Below are 23086 nucleotides of genomic sequence, written 5' to 3' on the forward strand. Positions count from 1 at the left end.
CAGTTAGTGAGGGGAGCCTGTCAGCCAGCCAGCCAGGTACTGAGGGGAGCATGTCAGCCAGCCAGGTAGTGAGGAGAGCATGTCAGCCAGCCAGGTAGTGAGGGGAGCATGTCAGCCAGCCAGGTAGTGAGGGGAGCATGTCAGCCAGCCAGGTAGTGAGAGGAGCTTGTCAGCCAGCCAGGTAGTGAGGGGAGCATGTCAGCCAGCCAGGTAGTGAGGGGAGCCTGTCAGCCAGCCAGGTAGTGAGGGGAGCATGTCAGCCAGCCAGGTAGTGAGGGGAGCTTGTCAGCCTGGGTGAGCCAGCTCGGCTCAGTCTGGATGGTGGCCTCAGTTTTCAAGATAAAGATGGAGGGAAGACGCGAGGGGAAATAGTATATGACCAAAGGGAAAGATTCCATTATTATTATTATCATTATTGTTATTATTATTATTATTATTATTATGATTATGATTATGATTACATGCATTTGGTCGGAGGAAAACAATAGAGAGAGAGAGAGAGAGAGAGAGAGAGAGAGAGAGAGAGAGAGAGAGTATGGGGGTGGGGGAAGGTCATGAATTAATGACAACGTATGTATGTATGTACGTACGTACGTGCGTGCGTGCGTGCGTGCGGGCGGGCGGCAAGCTGGGTCGGTGGCGAGACGCGGTAACCGTGGCAACGGCTGGCGCCTCACACTGGCACGCCACAGCTTCCACCATCACCCCAGACCAGCTCCCCGGGGTGGGAGGGTTCACCCCTCCACCATCACCACCCACCCACCTGGGTGTAGTAAGTCCCTGGGTCGGGTCGGGTCGGGTCACAGTTGACCACAGAGACTGGAGGGACGACGTGGAGGCGCAGGTGTTTCCTGTGTTCCTGGTCCTCCTGACGAAGACCTTCGTCATTATGATAATGATGACGATGATGATGATGATGACGATGACGATGATGATGATAACTCGTGGTGGGCGTGAGGGCCGGGGCGTCATCATACCCAGTGGTAGCCACAGTTCGGGCTCCTGCCTCACCACCTCTCTGTCTATCTGTTCCAGATCTCGCCAGATATATATACGCCTCAGCTTCAGATAATGTTGAGGAAGTCCATAAACTGATTGTACCAGAACTGTGCCAGTGGTAAGAGATCAGTGGGTTGTGCCAAGAACTGTGCCAGTGGTAAGAGATCAGTGGGTTGTACCAAGAACTGTGCCAGTGGTAAGAGATCAGTGGGTTGTACCAGAACTGTGCCAGTGGTAAGAGATCAGTGGGTTGTGTGTGTGTGTGTGCGGGTGTGTGTCTCTCGCACCGGCAGGTGGGTGTGTGTTTACTGCCAGCCACTTATATACTGTGGACAGTTTGTAGACAGTGTAGCTGACCAGTGTTGGTGATGAGTGTTGGCGAGGTGGTGTAGAGGCCGCACCAACTGTCACTTGTCTCCACCACCACCACCACCACCACCATGATCGTCATCAAGAAAGAGAAACCCGTCATGTCTGTCTCCTCCATCATCCACGGCTCCCAGCAGCGGCCCTGGACCCCAGGTCGGTACTCCTCCCTCACCCAGCCTTACCCACCCTCACTCATCCTCACCCCGACCCCAGACACTCACCTGACCATGACATTGTCTTGAGAGAACAGGGCTCGACCCCTGTTGTGGTCAGCACCATCAGTGGTGGTCTGCACCATTAGTGGTGGTCAGCACCACTAGTGATGGTCAGCCCCACTGGTGGCGGTCAGCACCACTGGGGATGGTCAGCACCACTAGTGATGGTCAGCACCACTGGTGATGGTCAGCACCACTAGTGATGGTCAGCCCCCCCACTAGTGGTGGTCAGCACCACTGGTGATGGTCAGCCCCACTGGTGATGGTCAGCCCCACTAGTGATGGTCAGCACCACTAGTGATGGTCAGCCCCCCACTAGTGGTGGTCAGCACCACTGGTGATGGTCAGCCCCACTGGTGATGGTCAGCACCACTAGTGGTGGTCAGCCCCGCTGGTGATGGTCAGCACCATTAGTGTTGTTTAGCACCACTAGTGGTGTTGACCACCACTAGTAGTGGTCAGCCCCCATTGGTGATGGTCAGCACCACTAGTGTTCACCACCACTAGTAGTGGTCAGCCCCCACTAGTGGTGGTCAGCCCCCCCACTAGTGGTGGTCAGCCCACACTCCTTATACCATTTATGTATCACACTCGTCGTCAGGTGACGCCCTAACAATATGGACCTCGAGTCTCGTGCTCTGGAGGTGTTGATGTGGTACTATGTATTGGTTGTACTATGTATTTGCTTATAGCTTTACAGTGTTATGGAGCAGCAGCAGTGGCGGTGATGGTGCAGCAGGTGAGGAGCAGCCAGGTTGGGGGGCGCCCCAGACGGAACTACCCTACAGTTTATGCTTATCTGAATATGTTTATTTTTCCAGGATGGGGCCTCACCAGGTCACACAGGCACCCTATGTTGCTCAGGCCACAAGTGACACACCCAGGTCACCCACACTGCCTCTTTGAGGCCTTACAGAGACGACACGTAACACACACCCAGATCATGTAGATATGGTTTTGTCCGACGTGAGTCACAACGTGACAGGTAACACATTGGCCAGCCAGGTCACCCGTCTGTCGCTGGGGTTACCTGTTCCACTGGATGGACATATACGTAACGCATGCAGATCACAGATAACACATCTGGGTCACACGGGTTTCACTCCTGTTAAACCTGTCACAAGGGAATCGCACTCAGCTCATACATGTAACACATGGTGAACGTCCAGGTCACGCAGGTCACAACCAGCTTACATAGGTGATACACGTAACATCCAGGGCACACAGGTAACACTCATGTCACACATAGAACACAGTTGACATATCCAGGTCAGACTAGTGACACAGATGACGCCCAGGTAACAAATCTAAGCGACACCCAAGTCATACCTTCAAGTCATAACACTCAGGTGACACTCAAGTAACACAGGTGACATGCCGAGGCCACACTGGTCACACCTAGGTAACACTCAGGTGGTGTAGGTGAGACCCATGTTAAATCCATGTCATACAGGTAACATATGTGTCACATCCAGGTCACACAGTTGGCACACAGGTAACATCCTAGTCGCACAAGTGATACATATGTAACCTCCAGTTCACAGAGGTGACACATCCTGGTCAAACAGGTATTACAGGTAACACCCAGGTCAAATAAGTGACACAGGTAACACCCAGGTCACACAAGAGACATAAAGGTAACTTCAATATCATAGGTAACACATCCAGGCCTTACAGGGGACACCCAGGTCGCACAGATGATATATCCAGGTCACCAGGTGACATCCAAGTTACTAGGTTACACAGGTGACATCCAGGTTACTAGGTTACACAGGTGACATCCACGTCACCCACGTTAACGCCCAGATGAATGGGAAGGACACAGAGTAACATGTAAGTCACAAAAATGACACAACCAGACCACTCAGGTAATATCCTTGTCATAGAGGTAACACACAGGTAGCACCATCGTCACACAGGTAGCACATCCTCATGTTACAGTTAAGACCTGGGTCACACAGGTAACCCATCCCATCCCGGGCAGAGGGTAAGACAGGTAACACAGCGTGGTCAGTAGGTAAGACGCCCAGGTCACAGCCTGGTCAGTAGGTAAGACGCCCAGGTCACAGCGTGGTCAGTAGGTAAGACGCCCAGGTCACAGCCTGGTCAGTAGGTAAGACGCCCAGGTCACACAGCCTGGTCAGTAGGTAAGACGCCCAGGTCACACAGCCTGGTCAGTAGGTTAGACGCCCAGGTCACACAGCCTGGTCAGTAGGTTAGACGCCCAGGTCACACAGCGTGGTCAGTAGGCATGATACCCAGGTCACACAGATAAGACATCCAGATCACACAGGTAAGACGTCCAGGTCTCGCAAGTAAGATAAGCAGATCACACAGATAAGACATCTAGGTCACACAGGTAAGACGTCCAGGTCACACAGGGAAGACATCCAGGTCACACAGGTAAGACATCCAGGTCACACAAGATAATCTGATCACAGGTAAGACTTCCAGGTCACACAGGTAAGATAATCTAATCACACAGGTAAGACGTCCTGGTCACACAGGTAAGATAACCAGATCACACGGGTAAGATACCCAGGTCACACAGGTAAGACGTCCAGGTCACACAGGTAAGATAACCAGATCACACGGGTAAGATACCCAGGTCACACAGGTAAGATAACCAGATCACACAGGCGACACATCCTGGTCAGGATGTACGACACATCATGTAAGACATCCTGGTCAGGTTGTAAGAAGTCCATGTCAGACGGACAAGATGCCCAGGTCACTCAGGTAAGACATGATGGTCAGAAAGTAAGACATGATGATCACTTAGGTAAGACATGATGGTCAGAAAGTAAGACATGATGATCACTTAGGTAAGACATGATGGTCAGAAGGTAAGACGTGATGGTCAGAAGGTAAGACATGATGATCACTTAGGTAAGACATGATGGTCAGAAAGTAAGACATGATGATCACTTAGGTAAGACATGATGGTCAGAAGGTAAGACGTGATGGTCAGAAGGTAAGACATGATGGTCAGAAAGTAAGACATGATGATCACTTAGGTAATAGATTATGGTCAGAAGGTAAGACATGATGGTCAGAAGGTAAGACATGATGATCACTCAGGTAAGACATGATGGTCAGAAGGTAAAACATGATGATCACTCAGGTAAGACATGATGGTCAGAAAGTAAGACATGATGATCACTTAAGTAATAGATTATGGTCAGAAGGTAAGACATGGTGGTCAGAAGGTAAGACATGATGATCACTCAGGTAAGACATGATGGTCAGAAGGTAAGACATGATGATCACTCAGGTAAGACATGATGGTCAGAAAGTAAGACATGATGATCACTTAGGTAAGACATGATGGTCAGAAGGTAAGACGTGATGGTCAGAAGGTAAGACATGATGGTCAGAAAGTAAGACATGATGATCACTTAGGTAAGAGATTATGGTCAGAAGGTAAGACATGATGATCATTGAGGTAAGACATGATCGTCAGAAGGTAAGACATGATGATCACTCAGGTAAGACATGATGGTCAGAAGGTAAGACATGATGATCACTCAGGTAAGACATGATTGTCAGAAGGTAAGACATGATCACCGAGGTAAGACATGATGGTCAGAAGGTAAGACATGATGATCACTCAGGTAAAACATGATGGTCAGAAGGTAAGACATGATGGTCACTCAGGTAAAACATGATGGTCCGAAGGTAAGACATGATGGTCAGAAAGTAAGACATGATGGTCATAAGGTAAGACATGATGATTGTGGTAAGACATGATGGTCAGAAGGTAAGACATGATGATCACTCAGGTAAGACATGATGGTCAGAAAGTATGACATGATGATCACTGAAGTAAGACATGATGATCAGAAGGTAAGACATGATGGTCACTTAGGTAAGACATGATGGTCAGAAGGTAAGACATGATGGCCACTTAGGTAAGACATGACGGTCAGAAGGTAAGACATGATGGTCAGAAGGTAAGACATGATGATCAGCAGGTAAGACATACATGTTAACACACAAATTGCACTGATGTATTTATTATCATTGGAGGAACGTAATGTTGTATGTGGGCCAGGCCAGATGTAGCTGGCCACTATCACAGCTGACAACATAAAGTGAATATTGCGAGGAAAGGGAAATTGTGGGTGCCTGTGTGGTACAGTAGGAGGACGTGATGCGTGGACCCTGAGTGGCTCTTGGCCTGTAGTGACTGACTACTGGTTATGTGTCCTGTCATGGTTGACACTGGTATCACTACTCTCTCTCTCTCTCTCTCTCTCTCTCTCTCTCTCTCTCTCTCTCTCTCTCTCTCTCTCTCTCTCTCTCTCTCTCTCTCTCTCTCTGTGCCATGGTTCGTGTGTTACGTCTGCCAAGTGGTGGTCTTGTGGTAGCTTTCAGGAGGGAGACGACCAGGGTAGGGTGGTGGTGTGGGGGGCAGGCTTACCGGTTCTACCACCCTCACTATCGACCAGCAGTACCACAGGCAGGCCAGGTGTGGCCATGTAAATAGGTGTGGGTCAGACACATGTTGATCAGGTGTGGGACAGATATGGCCATCCGTTGTGGCACGCTGGAGAAGAGGAGCCTCTCCTGCCTCCCACCTGTTGCGGCTCCACCTCCCTCCTCCACTGACGGCACGTCACCCCACCACTGGCTCTGGTGGCGGCTGAGCTGATGGTGATGATGGTGGTGGTGGTGGCATTTACCTCCACTGCTCTGGGAGGCTTTCTCTCCCTACCTCCCCACCAGCCAGTGTGTCTGGTGTGCCTACCTCCCCACCAGCCAGTGTGTCTGGTGTGCCTACCTCCCCACCAACCAGTGTGTCTGGTGTGCCTACCTCCCCACCAGCCAGTGTGTCTAGTGTGCCGCCACCACCAGCCAGTGTGCCTGGTGTGCCACCATCACCACCAGCCAGTGTGTTTGCTGTGCCAGTGTGTCTGGTGTGCCACCACCACCAACCAGTGTGCCTGGTGTGCCACATCACCAACCAGTGTGTCTGGTGTGCCACCATCACCAGCCAGTGTGTCTGGTGTGCCACCACCACCAGCCAGTGTGTTTGCTGTGCCACCACCACCAGCCATTGTGTCTGGTGTTCCACCACCACCAGCCAGTGTTTCTGGTGTGCCACCACCACCAGCCAGTGTGTTTGCTGTGCCACCACCACCAGCCATTGTGTCTGGTGTTCCACCACCACCAGCCAGTGTGTCTGGTGTGCCACCACCAGCCAGTGTGTCTGGTGTGCCACCACCACCAGCCAGTGTGCCTGGTGTGCCGCCACCACCACCAGCCAGTGTGTCTGGTGTGCCACCATCACCAGCCAGTGTGTCTGGTGTGCCGCCACCACCACCAGCCAGCGTGTTTGCTGTGCCACCACCACCAGCCTGTGCCACCGCCACCAGCCAGTGTGTCTGGTGTGCCACCGCCACCAGCCAGTGTGTCTGGTGTGCCACCACCACCAGCCAGTGTGTCTGGTGTGCCACCACCACCAGCCAGTGTGCCTGGTGTGCCACCACCACCACCACCAGCCAGTGTGTTTGCTGTGCCAGTGTGCCTGGTGTGCCAGGTGCGACCCTAGGGTGGGTGGGGGCGCCAGGTGCGACCCTGGGGATCGGGCGGGAAAGCGAAGCCTCTCCTTTAAGCGTCATGTTGCTGCCTCAATACTTCATCAGGGCGGCGAGGTGCGTCGTCCCTCCTGTATTCACCTGCCATTTGTCGTGTTGTGAGGCCCACCCGCTGCCTGCCTCACACCTCTGCCTCCTCCCGCACTCACCTCCGCCTCCTCCCGCACTCACCTTCGCCTCCTCCCGCCCTCACCTTCGCCTCCTCCCGCCCTCACCTCCGCTCTGTACCTCGCCTGCCTTATATGTTTCTTGACCCATACTTGTCCGGCCTTATATGTATCGCCTCCCATACCTGTCCGGACGTCCATGTGTCCTGACGTATATATGTGTTCTGTCCCATACCTGTTGTGCCGTTTAGTGTCCTCTCCCGTCCTTGTCCTGCCCGGTACATGTGTTTAGCTATGTGTACTCTGCCAGGTGGGAGGTTTGTCTACTCGCAGGTCTCACATCTCTTGCACCATTCGTTAGCCCCATCAGCCATCGTCTCAGACACCTACCTGTACGCTGCCCGCATTTATTATCTCGTGGGTCAGCATGTTGCATCCATCCACCACTCCCGCAATTTAAAAGTTCTCCTGCACAATTTTTTTTTAACTAGTTTTTTTTGCCTTATTTCATGTGGTTGCCCAAATCCTGCGTCTTTCGAAGAAGTGGTCGCTGTCTCCCTCGTCAGTCTGGTTTAGAATCTTAAAGGTTGTGATCAGGTCTTCCCCCCCTTATTCTTCTCTCCTCCAAGGTAAGCAAATTTAAGGTCTCTAGCTTTCCCCCCTGAAACTCATCTACCTTAATTCTGGTACCGTTTTATTGCCCTCCTGTGGACCTTCTCAGTTAGCTCTTTGTGCTTCGTTAGGTGCGATGACCAAAGCTGAGAGGACAAAGTCTGGTATGGGCGCCATATGGAGAACGTGAACACCTTGCTGAATATATCCTTATGCACAACCCTATATGCTGGTCTAATACTTCCCAGCAGACAGTCTCTCTCTTCTCTTCGACAAATACGGACAGTGTCGACCCTCAGGCGTGTCTCACACATACAAACACGCACATTCTTGCAGGTAACATCCCAACAGATAACATTTAGGCTTTCCTTCAGTGAGACTTAACTTTTATTTGTATTCGGGTTGAGTTCCATCGACCATGTACTTCCAGATGGGGCATATCTAGGTTCCTTTGTAAGTCGATGCAATCCTTCTCGCTCATTATTTCCCGTATGACTTTAGCGTCGCCTGCAAACATAGTTAGGTAGGAGTGGATACCTTCTGCCAAGTGTCATTGCCATAGATGGCAGAACCTAACCTGCGGCGTCCCTCTGGTCGCTACCCATTTCGAGAAGGTTCCGCCTGACGTGTGTCGCCCTCCCATGTTCCCTTCCACTAAGGTAATATCTCCTTTCCACTGAAGGGAGTGTCTCCCCTCCCATGCTCCTGCTTGGTGATTCAAGCCTCCCATGCAGTGATGTCGAGTATTTTTTTTTTAGGGCGGCGAGGCATTCCTGGTACAAACCTTCCACCCAGCTACCTCATGTGTCCAGAAGAACGCTCACTCTCTCGTAGAAACCTTACGTTTCGTTATGTACAACTTCCTCTCCCTGAAACCATGTTTTCTCTCACTTTGTGGTTTCCTCTCTATAGGATACCATTCATTTATTGTTATATCTCGCTCGTCAGGAGGACCCACCTGTAGCTCCGTGGCTCTCACCGGCGTCTTACTTAAACATGGGTATGACACTTGCCCTTTGCCGCCCCCCTGGCACTTTGCCTTTCTCCAGTGACATTTTGAGCAGTATTTTTAGGAGGTAACTACAGATTCGCATGGGCGGCACATATGCGAAATTGCATCCGAGTCAGAATCCTTGTTGTATGGGTCAGGATGCCCTAGTATTGCGATCATGGTCTTATATCCAGATATCTCGATGCTTCCTAAGACCTCCTACCCATTTCATTTCTCTAGTGTTAGGGCGATAATGGTCTTCCAGAGCAAGAACACTTACTTTCGAACTCGTCACATCCTGACACATCCTCGTATCGTCCTCTGTAACTCTTCGCTTTGAGTCCCTTAACTTGACTAGGCGCCAACCGACAGTTTGTTTATGGTGAATTAGGGAAAAAGGTTTTTAATTTTCTCGTGACTGGTGCGTCCAGCTTGTCTTACTTACAACGTACGGGAGTGTCGCCTATATTTTCGTCACTACATATAGTAAAGCGCCTTTGCTTTTTTGACTTCGTTTATAAGACCATCTCTCCTCCTCTCTCAACCTTGCCTGCCTGTTGCTTGCTTCTCCTCACGTATGTAACCTGAACTCTCCTGCTCAGTACCTCTGGTGGTGGTGTCGCTTCTTTCATCATTGCTGTTCATTGTGTTATCCTCGTCTGCCCATGACACTGCCTTCCCTGTCTTTACCCTCTTCCACCAGACGACCCCAGTGTCCGGTGTGCCACTTTTAGCATGTGTCTGGCAGATCCTTGCCCTACATTCATTTGCTGCTCTTGTGTCCCAGGGTCATGTAGTGCCCTGTTGCCTGGTGGCAGTGGTCCTTCATCCTCGGGCTGTGTATGATGGTGCAGCGCTTCTTGCCCAACCTGCTTCCCCGCCTCCGTCAGGAGACAGACTCTAGTTTCTACGTACAGTGGGACAGGGTGGCAGTGGTGAGACAGTAGGGGAGGGCGGTGGCCTGCTGGCGCATCCCGAGCCCTAGTACTAGGGATGGTAGGCTGACCGTCGCTCGTAATGTTTTGTAGGAGGTGGGCTGGGGAGCAGCCATGCCCCAGTGGGTGCTGGTTGGTTGGGGAGGAGTGGTGGTGGTTGGTAGTGTTGTGTGGTGTGGTGGTGCCGCCGGGTGTCGGACGAAGCAAGGGCGTTAGGCCACTCCAGCCAGCCTCACGTGTCAGTGTTGGAGGCCTTGTACTGCCGCCAGTGGTCTCCTGGCGAAGGTGTCTGCTGGCCACACCCAAGGTAAGTGTGTGGCGGGTGGAAGGGAACCTCCTCCATCCGGCTTCTTGCCATCACTACCACCCTCACCACCACCACTGCTGATGGAGCATGATGACACCTGCCGCACCGCTCACTCTTGTTGCCCAGGTCACCTACATAGTCTGCAGTGGTCATGGTTGGTTGTGTGGGTGATGGCGACGCTGACAGGTGACTGTTAGAAAGAGCTACGGCCAGACATTAGTAGAGAGAACAGCCATGGAGATAACAGGGTGTTAGTAGTGTCCTCAGAGCTTGTAGATGTGAAGGCCATCCTCACGCCATAACTTTCTGTGACTAGCATTATCACCCTAATTACTGAAGGTCTTCCTCTGGAACCTGGAACTTGAGGACCAGAGGCAGGACCTGGTGGGTGGAGGTATCGTAACCACAGCTCCTGGCCTGTTTTACATATCCTCTTTTAATGTTGCTTCCTGTTCTCTGAGGTACTTCAGGGAGCCTTATATTTTCTTCATCCCCGAGAATCAGTTTAAGCTTCCATCTAGTTCAGGCTGTACCGTGGCTGGAGGAATGAGCTTGGTTCATCCTGGAGGGCAGTGGCACCTCGCCTGCTACCATGGGGAAGGGGACGTCTTCACGGAGTGAGGAGGAGCACGAGGAAGCCGCCCCCCCCCTCCCCACCATGAGGCCAAGGGAGTGCAACAGGTGGTGGTGGTGGTGGTGTGAGCGAGGCCTTCAGGAAGGTATAGTGAAGACGGGCAGTTAGTGGTGAGCGGTGTACCTTGCTCAACAGTGTTGCCTTAGGCGGATGTGGTCCACTCCTGTGGCATGGGATACCACTGCCTCCCTCCCTCCTTCCCTTCCTCCCTCCCTCCTTCCTTCCCTCCCTCCTTCCCACTCTCTCCGTCTCTCCCATTGCACTTCCATACCAGTGACAGTGATCATCTGTTCCTCCTGTTGCCTTTTTGTTGTCAGTGTTCTGTATCGACGTGTTGTGGTGTAGGTTGTGTCATGTAATCTTGGTAATAATCGTCTTTCCTCTCTTCCAGGTGAGTGGTGTGGAGGCGGCCCCAGCCAGCCCTGGCACGCATCAGGTTTGTTCACTACTTTTCATTCTGTTGTGGTTCCATCTGCATGGTTGTGCACTTGTGAGGGGCGTCCTATATGTATATATGTACCCTCGGTCATGATGTCTCGGGGGAGACTTCTTCACGTATACTGCAGCAGCTGTGTGCAGGGAGGCAGGCGTCTCACTCACCTGAATGAGGAATGTTACCCCTTCTTCCCTCCCTCACTCCCTCCCACCTTGTCCTCTGAGAATGAGGGGGCGCAGCGCAGGGACAAGCTGTGTCCGTGGTGCTGATAACCTTTCGTGCGTTCGTCCCTTTAAACTATCAATCCCGTAGATTTTGAATTTGCGGTGAATGATCCTTGTGTCAAAGTCCCTCCATCAGCATGTCCGTAGCAAACTTTGTGTCTCGGTTTACAGCAGTATCCCTGACTACAGACAGGACTTCCCATAATGATTGATGTTCCTGGGATAATTTGGATAGTCCCTAAGATTATTCCCGTTTGGGAAGGTGGAGAAGAGTGATACATTCACAAGACCAGGCTATTTCAAGGACGACCCACTTCACTTCCTCGTCTCTGGCTTTGTTAAATGATATATATATATATATATATATATATATATATATATATATATATATATATATATATATATATATATATATATATATATATATATGTATATATATATAAGCAAGATTACTCATTTTCCTTGAACCTCATTTCTGGAGAAAAAGTTATGTGGAGGCACTCGTGTGTGACCCATTCTCACCTTGGTTACAGGTCGCTCCAGCACAGCCTTGCTCAGTCATGATGCAGTTTGTTGGCATCTTGGTCAGATGAGGCCGTTCCATCAGGCCTCAGGTCGTGTTCGAGGGTAGGGTCGAATCACGTGTGTCATCACCACGACCTTCCATATTTACTGCATATTGATAGTTCATCCAGCCGTACCGTGTGAGGAACGGATCCTTTACCACTTATTTTGTTTTCGTGTCAAAGGTTCCGGTCACGGACAGAAGTCCTCCTCGTCAAAGCCAAATCTTGTGTATAAGGTATAAAACAAGACTAAAGTAAGAAGAATAAAAACATAATCCAGGAGTTTAAAACATGCATTTTATAAAGTGTCTGGTCATGTCTGTACGGGAAGACTCGAGTAGGCGAAGCGTTACAAAACTCGGCGGTGTAAGGGAAGAAACAGACATCATAACGGCCCGTTCTTGAGGTGCCAGCGGCCATACAGTGATCATGTGGCACATTGGCTCACCGGGTGTTACGTCGCCTCACCACTAGCACAATGCTTCTCTGGAGCAGAAGCCAGAGTAATCGCTATAGGAGAGAGAGAGAGAGAGAGAGAGAGAGAGAGAGAGAGAGAGAGAGAGAGAGAGTCATGGCGGGAGGTAAGTAGGCCATGCTTTAAGATCAGATGGTTCGAGGTGATAGCTAGTATTACATCAGACTCGACTCTGGCCAGATAAGTAAGTTGTGTGTGAACCTCTCCAGGTGAGGAAGTAGTGCACTTTACCACACAAGGAGGAATGATGAGTTCGTGTGTGTGTGTGTGTGTGTGTGTGGTTAGAGCAACTTTTCACGATGGAGTTTTCGGCATCTGGACAGGACTGCCAGCTTCTTAAAAGTAACTCCTCGCTGTATGTGTACTATATGGTTTCCGTCATACGTTAACTGATTAAGGCGATACCAAATAATGTTGGAACGCATGTAGATCCATCAAAGGCAATGGGAAAAGTTGTGAGGGGGGGATTTAGAAAAATGTAATGGAAGGACACTTGGTTTGGAGGCATTATCTTTGTCTGGGTTGCCTCTGCTGCAGATGGAAACCCTGCACAACTCCTGGTTGGTAGAAGCAGTTGACACGAGACGCGACGGACGTCACACAAGAGAGATGGAGCGGATGTGGAGGAGGAGTGCATGTGGCCGCGTCCTCAAGATACTGGGTGTGGTACATCCTAGCCAGCAGGTAGTCGTCTGATCATGGGATCTGCTGTGTTAGTGTTAAGGATCCGGGGGACATGATGACACGCCTGGCTGGGGCCGGGCACTCCTCAGGTCAGATTCAGACATGGAACCTAGTTCCAGTATGTGGTGGTCCGTGTCGGGTCGGGTCTGCCTTCCCTTGTGGTGGGCGATGGTCCTGCAGCAACTGTGGGGCCGGTGGAGGTTTGTCAGCACTGACCATCCTGGTGTTGTTACCATGTCCTGCTGGTGACCACCTGTGGTACTTGTAACCACCTGTGACCATCTGTTGTAGTTAAGATGACTAATGATATTGATGGACTGTTGCGCAAGTCATTGTAATGACTCGTCTTCTGAGCCGTGAGTTGAGCGTGAGGCGTGAGACGAGGCAGGACCCTGGTGGCCATAGGTAACGCTCGTCATTAACCTCAAGATATAATCACCATGTTCGCTTAACTGTGCTAGGGTGTGGATCAGACTTGCCATGTAGATGTTAACCGTGATCATCAGTAGCTGAACCGGATCATATGTCCACTCTTCCCTCCCAGGTTATGGTTTCCAGCCACACACTTGGGTAAATCACATTCACTTCTCGTGCTACTAAATGAGACTACTAATTGTGCTGGGCTGAAGGCATTAGGGTTTACTTGTACGTGTGTAAAGTGTGTCCAGTGTGGCGCTGCCGCCTTCACATACTGACCTCGGGACTGAGGTTCATCTTGGCTTGTGGTGTCTTCACTCCTGGCTCTTGGCCACGGTGGAAGGTATAAGTTTTGGCATCACAAGGTGAAGGGAAATACCAAGGTTACGTTGCTGGTGGAGGAGCATTAACTCACATCTAATATTGTTTATATTAAGGAGGGTTTGGTCCTCCCCTGGCGAGTCTGCCAACATAATAAGTCTTGTTGGTGGATGTTTGAGACGTTTTTTTTTTCATATTAGAAAAATTATTGTTTATAAATACATTGACAGAGCATTTTGATGACAGGATGGGTGAAGGGTGCGTACATATCGAGGGGTAGGTGGAGGCAAGTATAGGGTGTGCCAGTGGGTCAGTACCTCAGCGTACGAGGGTGACAGATGGGCCCCGTCGGGAATGGTCCCAGGTTGGGGGCCGACCATCATCTCCCGTCGGAGGAGGGAGGTCTAGGCTACGTCAGCTCGTAAGTGATGCAGTTACATAGTGAACCACGTTTGTGTAATACAACTGTAACGTAAGTCGTACTTAATGGCTATCCTCTTAACATTGCATAGGAATACAGAGGATAGATGGAGAAACGTACGAGAATCACATATAAACAAATTACATATACACACTGTAGTGGTGTACAGTCCATTGACACTGAGAGTACTAGAAAAGGCCAAAGATACGTAACATTTAAGATGCTGTCACAGAATTTACTGGCACTGAACATGTCAATATTGATGATAATGTAAGGAATGTGATAATACAAACCACAGGACACGTGGGTACAGCATGTGTCTGCACTGGGAATAATTACATCAGATGTTTGTAGTGGAGGTAGAGGAATGTATGTGACCAGTGTGTATGTTCGTGTGGCGTGTGAGAGGTGTGGGTGGAAGTGGGTCGCCCACCCCGGCCCGCCTTACTGAAGTATCCATTACAGACACACCCCGCGTCCACCCAGTCTCTCACCAGGTTGGTTACGTCCGTCTCTCTCTCTCTCTCTCTCTCTCTCTCTCTCTCTCTCTCTCTCTCTCTCTCTCTCTCTCTCTCTCTCTCTCTCTCTCTCTCTCTCTCTCTCTCTCCCTCCGCTCATCCAATCAGCGTACCGTCAGCTTTTACCTCTGGCTTTTCCTTTCCATTCTTGTGGGTCGGTGTCTCTCGTGCCTGACGTATGAGCCATCTTTTCCCCGTGGAGGGTGACCCTGGCCTCCAGGCGGGCGGTGTGTGTGGGGGGAAGGCTGCGTTATGTGCGGGTGGGGGAGGCTGGCACCACCTGCTCCCACCACCACCACCACCACTTGAGAGTACACCTCCCGACCAGACCTCACCACACCACTACTAATGATTGAACGTGTGATGATGATGATGATGGTGATGGTGATGTTATGATGATGATGATGGTGATGTAATGATGATGATGAAGGTGGTGATAATGATGGTGATGATGTAATGATGATGATGATGGTGATGGTGATGTTATGATGATGATGATGGTGATGTAATGATGATGATGAAGGTGGTGATAATGATGGTGATGATGTAATGATGATGATGGTGATGTAATGATGATGGGTGGTGATAATGATGGTGATGATGTAATGATGATGATGGTGATGTAATGATTATGATGATGATGATAAGGATGAAGGTGGTGATAATGATGGTGATGATGATTATAATGATGATGATGGTGAGATGATAAATATAATGATGATAATGATGAACTTTTTTTTTCCAATTTTGGCAGCCTCTCGGCTCCAAATACACGGTTGAGACAGTGGAAGACGTGGAGGTCATGATAGTAACTTAGTAAATCATAGAACAGGTGAAGAGCAAGGTGGAGGCTGCATATTACCACGTGGGCTCTGGTGGAGCACATGGTAGTACGTACATGTACATACTCAGAGTAGCAGATGTACTGGACGTTGTACTGATGAATTTCTCTGGTGCATACACGATTATGTACTGAGTGGTGATGATTTGAACCTGAGGTGTTGAGTAGATAAATGATAACTTGAGTTATGGTGTTATAGTAGATGAGGTATTACATAGCCCAAGAGAACTCTACCTAGCTGTTTACTTGCTGAGGTGTGTGTGTGTGTGTGTGTGTGTGTGTGTGTGTGTGTGTTACGTGGAGAGAGTTTTTAACTCGTGTTACCCCGTCTCCTAACCTTGTCTTTACTTCTGTGTACACACACACACACACACACACACACACACACACACACACACACACGCACGCACCACAGCCTAAGCCTGACACCCTTTTAGCGAGCAGCTCCGTGGGGGAGGATGAACACCTGGGTTGGGTGTAGGCTGCTTGCCGTGCCCATGGTTCGAACCCATACAGTTGCCCGTGGTGACTCACTGTCATGTGGGTGGTAAAATATATATATTACCACCCACATGGCGAATGTGTTATATATATATATATATATATATATATATATATATATATATATATATATATATATATATATTTTTTTTTTTTTTTTTCAAACTATTCGCCATTTCCCGCGTTAGCGAGGTAGCGTTAAGAACAGAGAACTGGGCCTTTGAGGGAATATCCTCACCTGGCCCCCTTCTCTGTTCCTTCTTTTGGAAAATTAAAAAAAGATAATGAGCGGGGAGGATTTCCAGCCCCCCGCTCCCTCCCCTTTTAGTCGCCTTCTACGACACGCAGGGAATACGTGGGAAGTATTCTTTCTCCCCTATCCCCAGGGATATATATATATATATATATATATATATATATATATATATTCCTATGAGTCCACGGGGAAAATGAAACACGATAAGTTTCCAAGTGCACTTTCGTGTAATAATCACATCATTAGGGGAGATGTGTGGTGTGTCTGCGTCTTGGCTGGGAGCTCCCACCCACACTGTGTGGTGTGGGCTGTGTCCTGGCTGGGGCTCCCACCCACGCTGTGTGGTGTGGGCTGCGTCTTGGCTGGGGCTCCCACCCACACTGTGTGGTGTGGGCTGCGTCTTGGCTGGGGCTCCCACCCACACTGTGTGGTGTGGGCTGCGTCTTGGCTGGGGCTCCCACCCACACTGGGTGGTGTGGGCTGCGTCTTGGCTGGGGCTCCCACCCACACTGTGTGGTGTGGGCTGCGTCTTGGCTGGGGCTCCCACCCACACTGGGTGGTGTGGGCTGCGTCTTGGCTGGGACTCCCACCCACACTGGGTGGTGTGGGCTGCGTCTTGGCTGGGGCTCCCACCCACACTGTGTGGTGTGGGCTGCGTCTTGGCTGGGGCTCCCACCCACACTGTGTGGTGTGGGCTGCGTCTTGGCTGGGGCTCCCACCCACACTGGGTGGTGTGGGCTGCGTCTTGGCTGGGACTCCCACCCACACTGGGTGGTGTGGGCTGCGTCTTGGCTGGGGCTCCCACCCACACTGGGTGGTGTGGGCTGCGTCTTGGCTGGGACTCCCACCCACACTGGGTGGTGTGGGCTGCGTCTTGGCTGGGGCTCCCACCCACACTGTGTGGTGTGGGCTGCGTCTTGGCTGGGGCTCCCACCCACACTGTGTGGTGTGGGCTGCGTCTTGGCTGGGGCTCCCACCCACACTGGGTGGTGTGGGCTGCGTCTTGGCTGGGACTCCCACCCACACTGGGTGGTGTGGGCTGCGTCTTGGCTGGGGCTCTCACCCACACTGTGTGGTGTGGGCTGCGTCTTGGCTGGGGCTCCCACCCACACTGTGTGGTGTGGGCTGCGTCTTGGCTGGGGCTCCCACCCACACTGTGTGGTGTGGGCTGCGTCTTGGCTGGGGCTCCCACCCACACTGTGTGGTGTGGGCTGCGTCTTGGCTGGGGCTCCCACCCACACTGTGTGGTGTGGGCTGCGTCTTGGCTGGGGCTCCCACCCACACTGTGTGGTGTGGGCTGCGTCTTGGCTGGGGCTCCCACCCACATTGTTATTATGTTGTTCTCGGGGAAGAGGAAGGTGGGGGGGGGGGGGGGGCGGTGGTGGTTGTGCCGCGTCGGGCTCTCACGCCTACCCTTGACCCCGTAACCTTGGGGGGGGGGGGGGTGAGTAGCATTGCTCTCAGGGGTTCCCCATTGACTGTTGCCAGGGTTGTGGGTGGTGGGAGCCAGGCGCTCCACCAGGTGGGGCCCGCTCCCAACTGACACTCCACTGTGGTAGGGAATGTATAGGCAGTATTGTGGTGTAGTATGTATTGTGAGCAGTAGGTGGAGGGAGGGGGTGGTCCAGCAGGCGTCGCTCACCTCACCTCACCTCACCTCACCTCACCCGCCTGCTGGAGACAATATCTCGGGTCTGGTGTTGGTGCTGCTGCTGATGTTGTCACGAGTCAAGAAGTGTTGACATCTATCCTGCAGCTGGTCATCCTCTCCTTAACTTTAGGGTTGCTCCTAGAGTGCCTTCTGATGTGGCATACTGCTCCAGCTGTGGCATACAAGTCCAGCTGTTGCATATGAATCCAGCTGTTGCATACTAGTCCAGCTGTATCACACTGGTCCAGCTGTAGCATATTAGTCCAGTTGTATCACGCTGGACTCGTGTGGTACAGCTGGACTAATATGCTGCAGCTGAACTAGTCCAGATATAGCACACACCAGTCCAGCTTCAGTGCAGGTGTAATGTTCTTGGTGGATGTGTGGCTGTGAGATAGAGGCGGCTGGCGTGGCAATACTGGACGCCATGTTATCATCTACTGCACCACGTATGAGGCAGGAACTTGATCCAGAGTGTGTGTATGGTGGCCAGGGGGAAGACGGTCATCAGGAGTGTGGTGGCCAGGGGGAAGACGGTCATCAGGAGTGTGGTGGCCAGGGGAAAGACGATCATCAGGAGTGTGGTGGCCAGGGGGAAGACGGTCATCAGGAGTGTGGTGGCCAGGGGAAAGACTATCATCAGGAGTGTGGTGGCCAGGGGAAAGACGATCATCAGGAGTGTGGTGGCCAGGGGGAAGACGGTCATCAGGAGTGTGGTGGCCAGGGGAAAGACGATCATCAGGAGTGTGGTGGCCAGAGGAAAAACAGTCATCAGGAGTGTGGTGGCCAGGGAAAGACTGTCATCATGAATGTGGTGGCCAGGGGGAAGACGGTCATCAGTTGAAGAAATTGAATGTTTGAGGCGGGTGGTGTTGTAGTGTGCACGCCCGTTCCTCTTGGGGGCCAGCTCTTCTTGCCGTCCGTGTGACCACCTCCTCGGGCCGACCACTAGATGTCAGCAGTGCTCGGCCTTGCCTCCCTGCATGGTGGGCGGCTCCTCAGAGTTTGGGGGTGTTACGCGTAGGTGCCGCAACTATGCTTCTTGTGAGCAGCTATTTGATATTAACAGGGTCTTACTTGCCCCAGTAGGAACTACTGTTCATATATTTAGAACGTGGTGATGGTGGTGGAGGGGCTCTTCCTCCACCTCTTTATTAACCAGAGTGGAGCCTTTCGCTTCATTAATTTTCCAGGGATGACGTGTCTCCAGCCATCCATGTCTGTCTGCGGTGATGTTGCTGGCCTCTGCCTGTGGTACAGGTAGTGAGTGACCACTTCTCTCACGAGTTGGCTGCGTGTGTTCTAGACCTGTGACGCGCTATGGCTTCTGCTTCCCTTTTTTTTTTTTTTCTGGAGACCAGGATTGATCATTATGATACCCCCCCCGTCCGTGGAACTGTTTTTCTTTTCTTTTCTTTCCTCTTAAAACTCTCCTACCTTGAAGAGTCAAATCTATAATTCTGATTATTTTATTATTTGCATGATCCTACATTCCCTTCATCCGGGACGGGAAGAATTGGGGCATGATTTGCCCGTCCAGTGTCTGTCACTATGTGTGGGGAAAGTCACTTGGAAACCTTTAAACAAGGATAACGTTTGAGTGTATCAAACCGTAACGAGATTAGCTTGTGTGCCTGCTACAGCAGTGCCTGTATACCTGAGTACTTTTTATTATAGTGCTCCGTGCAGAGATGCCAGTGCCCTACTTGGTCATGCCTTAGCAGTCCTTACAGTTACTAGTTGTATATCAACTGTCATCGTCAGGATATGGCCGCCAGGTATGGCAGCACCAGCAACAAGAAGCCGCCGTCTGACTGGCTCCTCATGCATCCACCACTCCTCTCATGATCATGTTGCTGGTGTCCCTTATATTGCTGGCCTAGATGTGGGTGAGGTCCCCCTCGCCTCGCTACCCTTAACTTTTCGCAGTAACACGAAATTCTACGAGAAATTTATATTAAACGAAATGCCTCCGCTTTTTCGGAAGAGTTATTAGGGGGAAAGAACGTCAACAACGGGAAAAAGGGAGCAAGAGGAGGAAGGCAGTGGCCAGCGGGGCTGAGTAGATGTGGGGCACGCAGTGAAAGTCCCTCACCCCCCGACCCCCAAGCTCATCCATCCCCCTCGTACTCCGTCGGCCCCAGAGATTGTGTGCTTGCTTTAGGAACCACTCCTGCACCGGACACTACAGTGGTGTGTGTGTGTGTGTAAAACATTTTACCACAGCATGCCCAGAAGTCGACCCTAGCTTAAATGAACGACAACAAGTGAATATATCCGATGGAACTCGGACAAAAAATACCCATCTTAAGGCCGTGATGCATAGGAGCCCACGGCACCTAACGCTATTTAATGGGCAAAAGGGTAAACCCGTCTACACTCAGGCCAGACACCACTGTAAATCAGCATCAGAGGCACAACGGTAGATTCTGTATCTGGGAGCATGTACTGTATTCATGAAATCATTGAAAACCGTAAACCATTGATTTGACCCAGGTTGGCCTACAAAGGCTAATGGTTTACATCGATTTCATGTGTGCAGTAAATGATGTGAGATCTTCACTTTACTGTTCTGCCTCCCCAACCCCTACTCTGTGGCTGCTAGTCCTGGCACTGTGAATGCCGGTCCTGGTTCTGTGACTGCTGGTCCTATCTCTGAGACTGCCGGTCCGGGTTCTGTGGCTGCCGGTCCTGGTTCTGTGACTGACGGTCCTGGCGCAGTGACTGCCGGTCCTGGTTCTGTGGCTGCCGGTCCGAGCTCTGTGACTGCCGGTCCTGGTTCTGTGACTGAAGGTCGTGGCTTTGTGACTGCCGGTTCTGGTTCTGTGGCTGTCGGTCCTGGTTTTGTGGCTGTCGGTCCTGGTTCTGTGGCTGCCGGTTCTGGCTCTGTGGCTGCTGGTCCTGGTTTTGTGGCTGTTGGTCCTAGCTCTGTGACTGCCGGTCCTGGCTTTGTGGCTGCCGGTCTTGGCTCCATAACTAATGGTCCTCGTTCTTTGGCTGCTGGTCCTGGCTCTGTGGCTGCTGGTCTTGGCTCTGTGGCTGCTGGCATGGCTCTGTGGCTTCCGGTCTTGGCTCTGTGACTACTGGTTCTGGTTTTGTGGCTGGAGGTCTTGGCTCTGTGACTGGTGGTCCTGGCTATGTTGCTGCCGGTCCTGGTTCTGTGGCTGCTGGCTCTGTTGTGCCGGTTCTGGCTCTGTTGCTGCCGGTCCTGGTTCTGTGGCTGCCGGTTCTGGCTATGTGGCTGCTGGTTCTCTGGCTTAAATGTGTACGTTGGTGTGTATTGCGACTTCTGCTGAGTTCCTTTAGCAAGTGGTGGTGAGAGTTATTGGATGTGACGTCATCTTGAGTGCGTGGAGATACCTAACACTGGGAAGGGTGGTGGAAGAAGAGAGTGTCTGGTGCGGGTCGGTAGGTGATGTTACACTCTACTTGTAAGATCATCATGTAGATCTGGAGCGCCAGCCTTCGTTCCTTCACCAACACCTTGGAAAATGTTCAGTATACACACGTATGCTACCGGTTGCAGTGTCATGACAGGTCAGGGATTGTCATGTGGGCAAGGGTTGGCATGTGACGAGGGGTTGTCTTGTAACGAGGGGTTGTCATGTGGCCAGGGGTTGTCATGTGAGAAGGGCTTGTTATGTGGCCAGCGTTTGTCCTGTAGCCAGGGTGTGGACTCTTGTGACAGGCTGTATTGTATTGTTGCAATAGACATGTGAGGAATATGCTACATATGATTGTATCCTGCATCCAACACATTACATGTTTACTTTTGTCCAAGAATGCTGTGGTATGTTGTAGTAAGACATTAAAGATGTAGTTATAAGTATCGTGCTGTAAATAGTGTAGGTGTTGTATGTAGATACCTAGTTTATGTGTTGTATGTAGATAGTTTAGGTATTTTGTTATAGATAGGTCTTTTGCTGTGGACACTGAAGAGGTACTCTAGATAGGTTGGGTGTCGTGCCGTAGATAATGTAATTAATGTGCTGTAGATAGTGTATCTACTGTTTTGTTGATAATGTAATTGATGTGCTGTAGAAATTGTAGGTGTGCAATAGATGATATAGGTCTTTGTTTTATGAGCATAATCTAATCTCATCTGATCTACAGATGCCTTACTGGTTATACCAAAAATATCTTTTTTTCTCTCTCTTCCTTCTTACTCCCAGCCATTATCTCAGCCTGCCAGCTTCCCTTTCTCCCTACCATAATCCTAGCCTACTTGTTTCCCTTCCTCCCTCTCATTATCCTAGCCTGCCTTCCACATTTCCTCCGTGCCATTCTCCCAGGCTACCTGCCTCCTTTACTCCTTGCCATTATCCCAGCCAATCTGCTTCCTTTCCTCCATGCCAATATCCCAGCTACCTGTCTCCATTCCTCCCTACCATTATCCCAACCTACCTACTTGCCATCTTCTCTGCCATTTTCCATTCTACCTGCCTCTATGCCATTATTCCAGCCTACTTGTATCCCATCCACCCTGCCATTTATCAGCCTACTTGTCTCATTTCTTCGCTACCATTATCTCAGCCCACATATCACCCTTCCCCCCTGCCATTATCCCAGCCTACCTGCATCCCTTCCTCCCTGCTATTATCCCAGTCTTCCTCCATCCCTTCTTCCTTGCAATTATCCCAGCCTGCCTGCATCCTTTCCTTCTTGCCATTATCCCAGCCTACCTGCATCCCTTCCTTGCAATTATCCCAGCTTGCCTGCATTCCTTCCTCCCTAGCATTATCCCAGCCTACCTGCATCCCTTCCTGCCCTCCATAAACCCTGTTTCCCTTTCTCCCTGTCATTATCCCAGCCTACTTACAACTCTGCCTCCCTTCCCTAATCACAGCGTGCTTACGACCCTTCTTCCCTTCCCTTAATCCATACTATATACCTCCTTTCCTTCCTGCCAATGTCCCATCCAACCTGCCTTCCTTTTTCTTTGCCATTATTGGAGCCTACCAGCAACCATTCCTCCCTTTCCTAATCCCAGCTTACTTGCTTCCCTT

General features: G+C 50.9%; 1 protein-coding gene across 11 annotated transcripts in view; it reads left to right on the forward strand.

The window, feature by feature from the left end:
• The window catches only part of usp (retinoid X receptor ultraspiracle), a 219883-nt gene that overhangs the window by 156254 nt on the left and 40543 nt on the right, over positions 1–23086 (forward strand). For 5 of the 11 annotated variants that reach the window (XM_071686562.1, XM_071686566.1, XM_071686563.1 and 2 more), the window contains exons 2-3: positions 1036–1521; positions 11161–11205. The exons of 2 other annotated variants lie outside the window; for them this stretch is intronic. In XM_071686562.1, the coding sequence (XP_071542663.1) occupies positions 1440–1521; positions 11161–11205 (127 nt within the window). In that variant the 5' untranslated portion in view covers positions 1036–1439. The remainder of the gene's footprint in view (positions 1–1035; positions 1522–11160; positions 11206–23086) is intronic. 4 more of the 11 variants (XM_071686567.1, XM_071686568.1, XM_071686569.1 and 1 more) reach the window with 2 other exon arrangements.

This window comes from Panulirus ornatus, chromosome 42 (assembly GCF_036320965.1).
Source record: "Panulirus ornatus isolate Po-2019 chromosome 42, ASM3632096v1, whole genome shotgun sequence".
Classification (NCBI taxonomy): domain Eukaryota; kingdom Metazoa; phylum Arthropoda; class Malacostraca; order Decapoda; family Palinuridae; genus Panulirus; species Panulirus ornatus.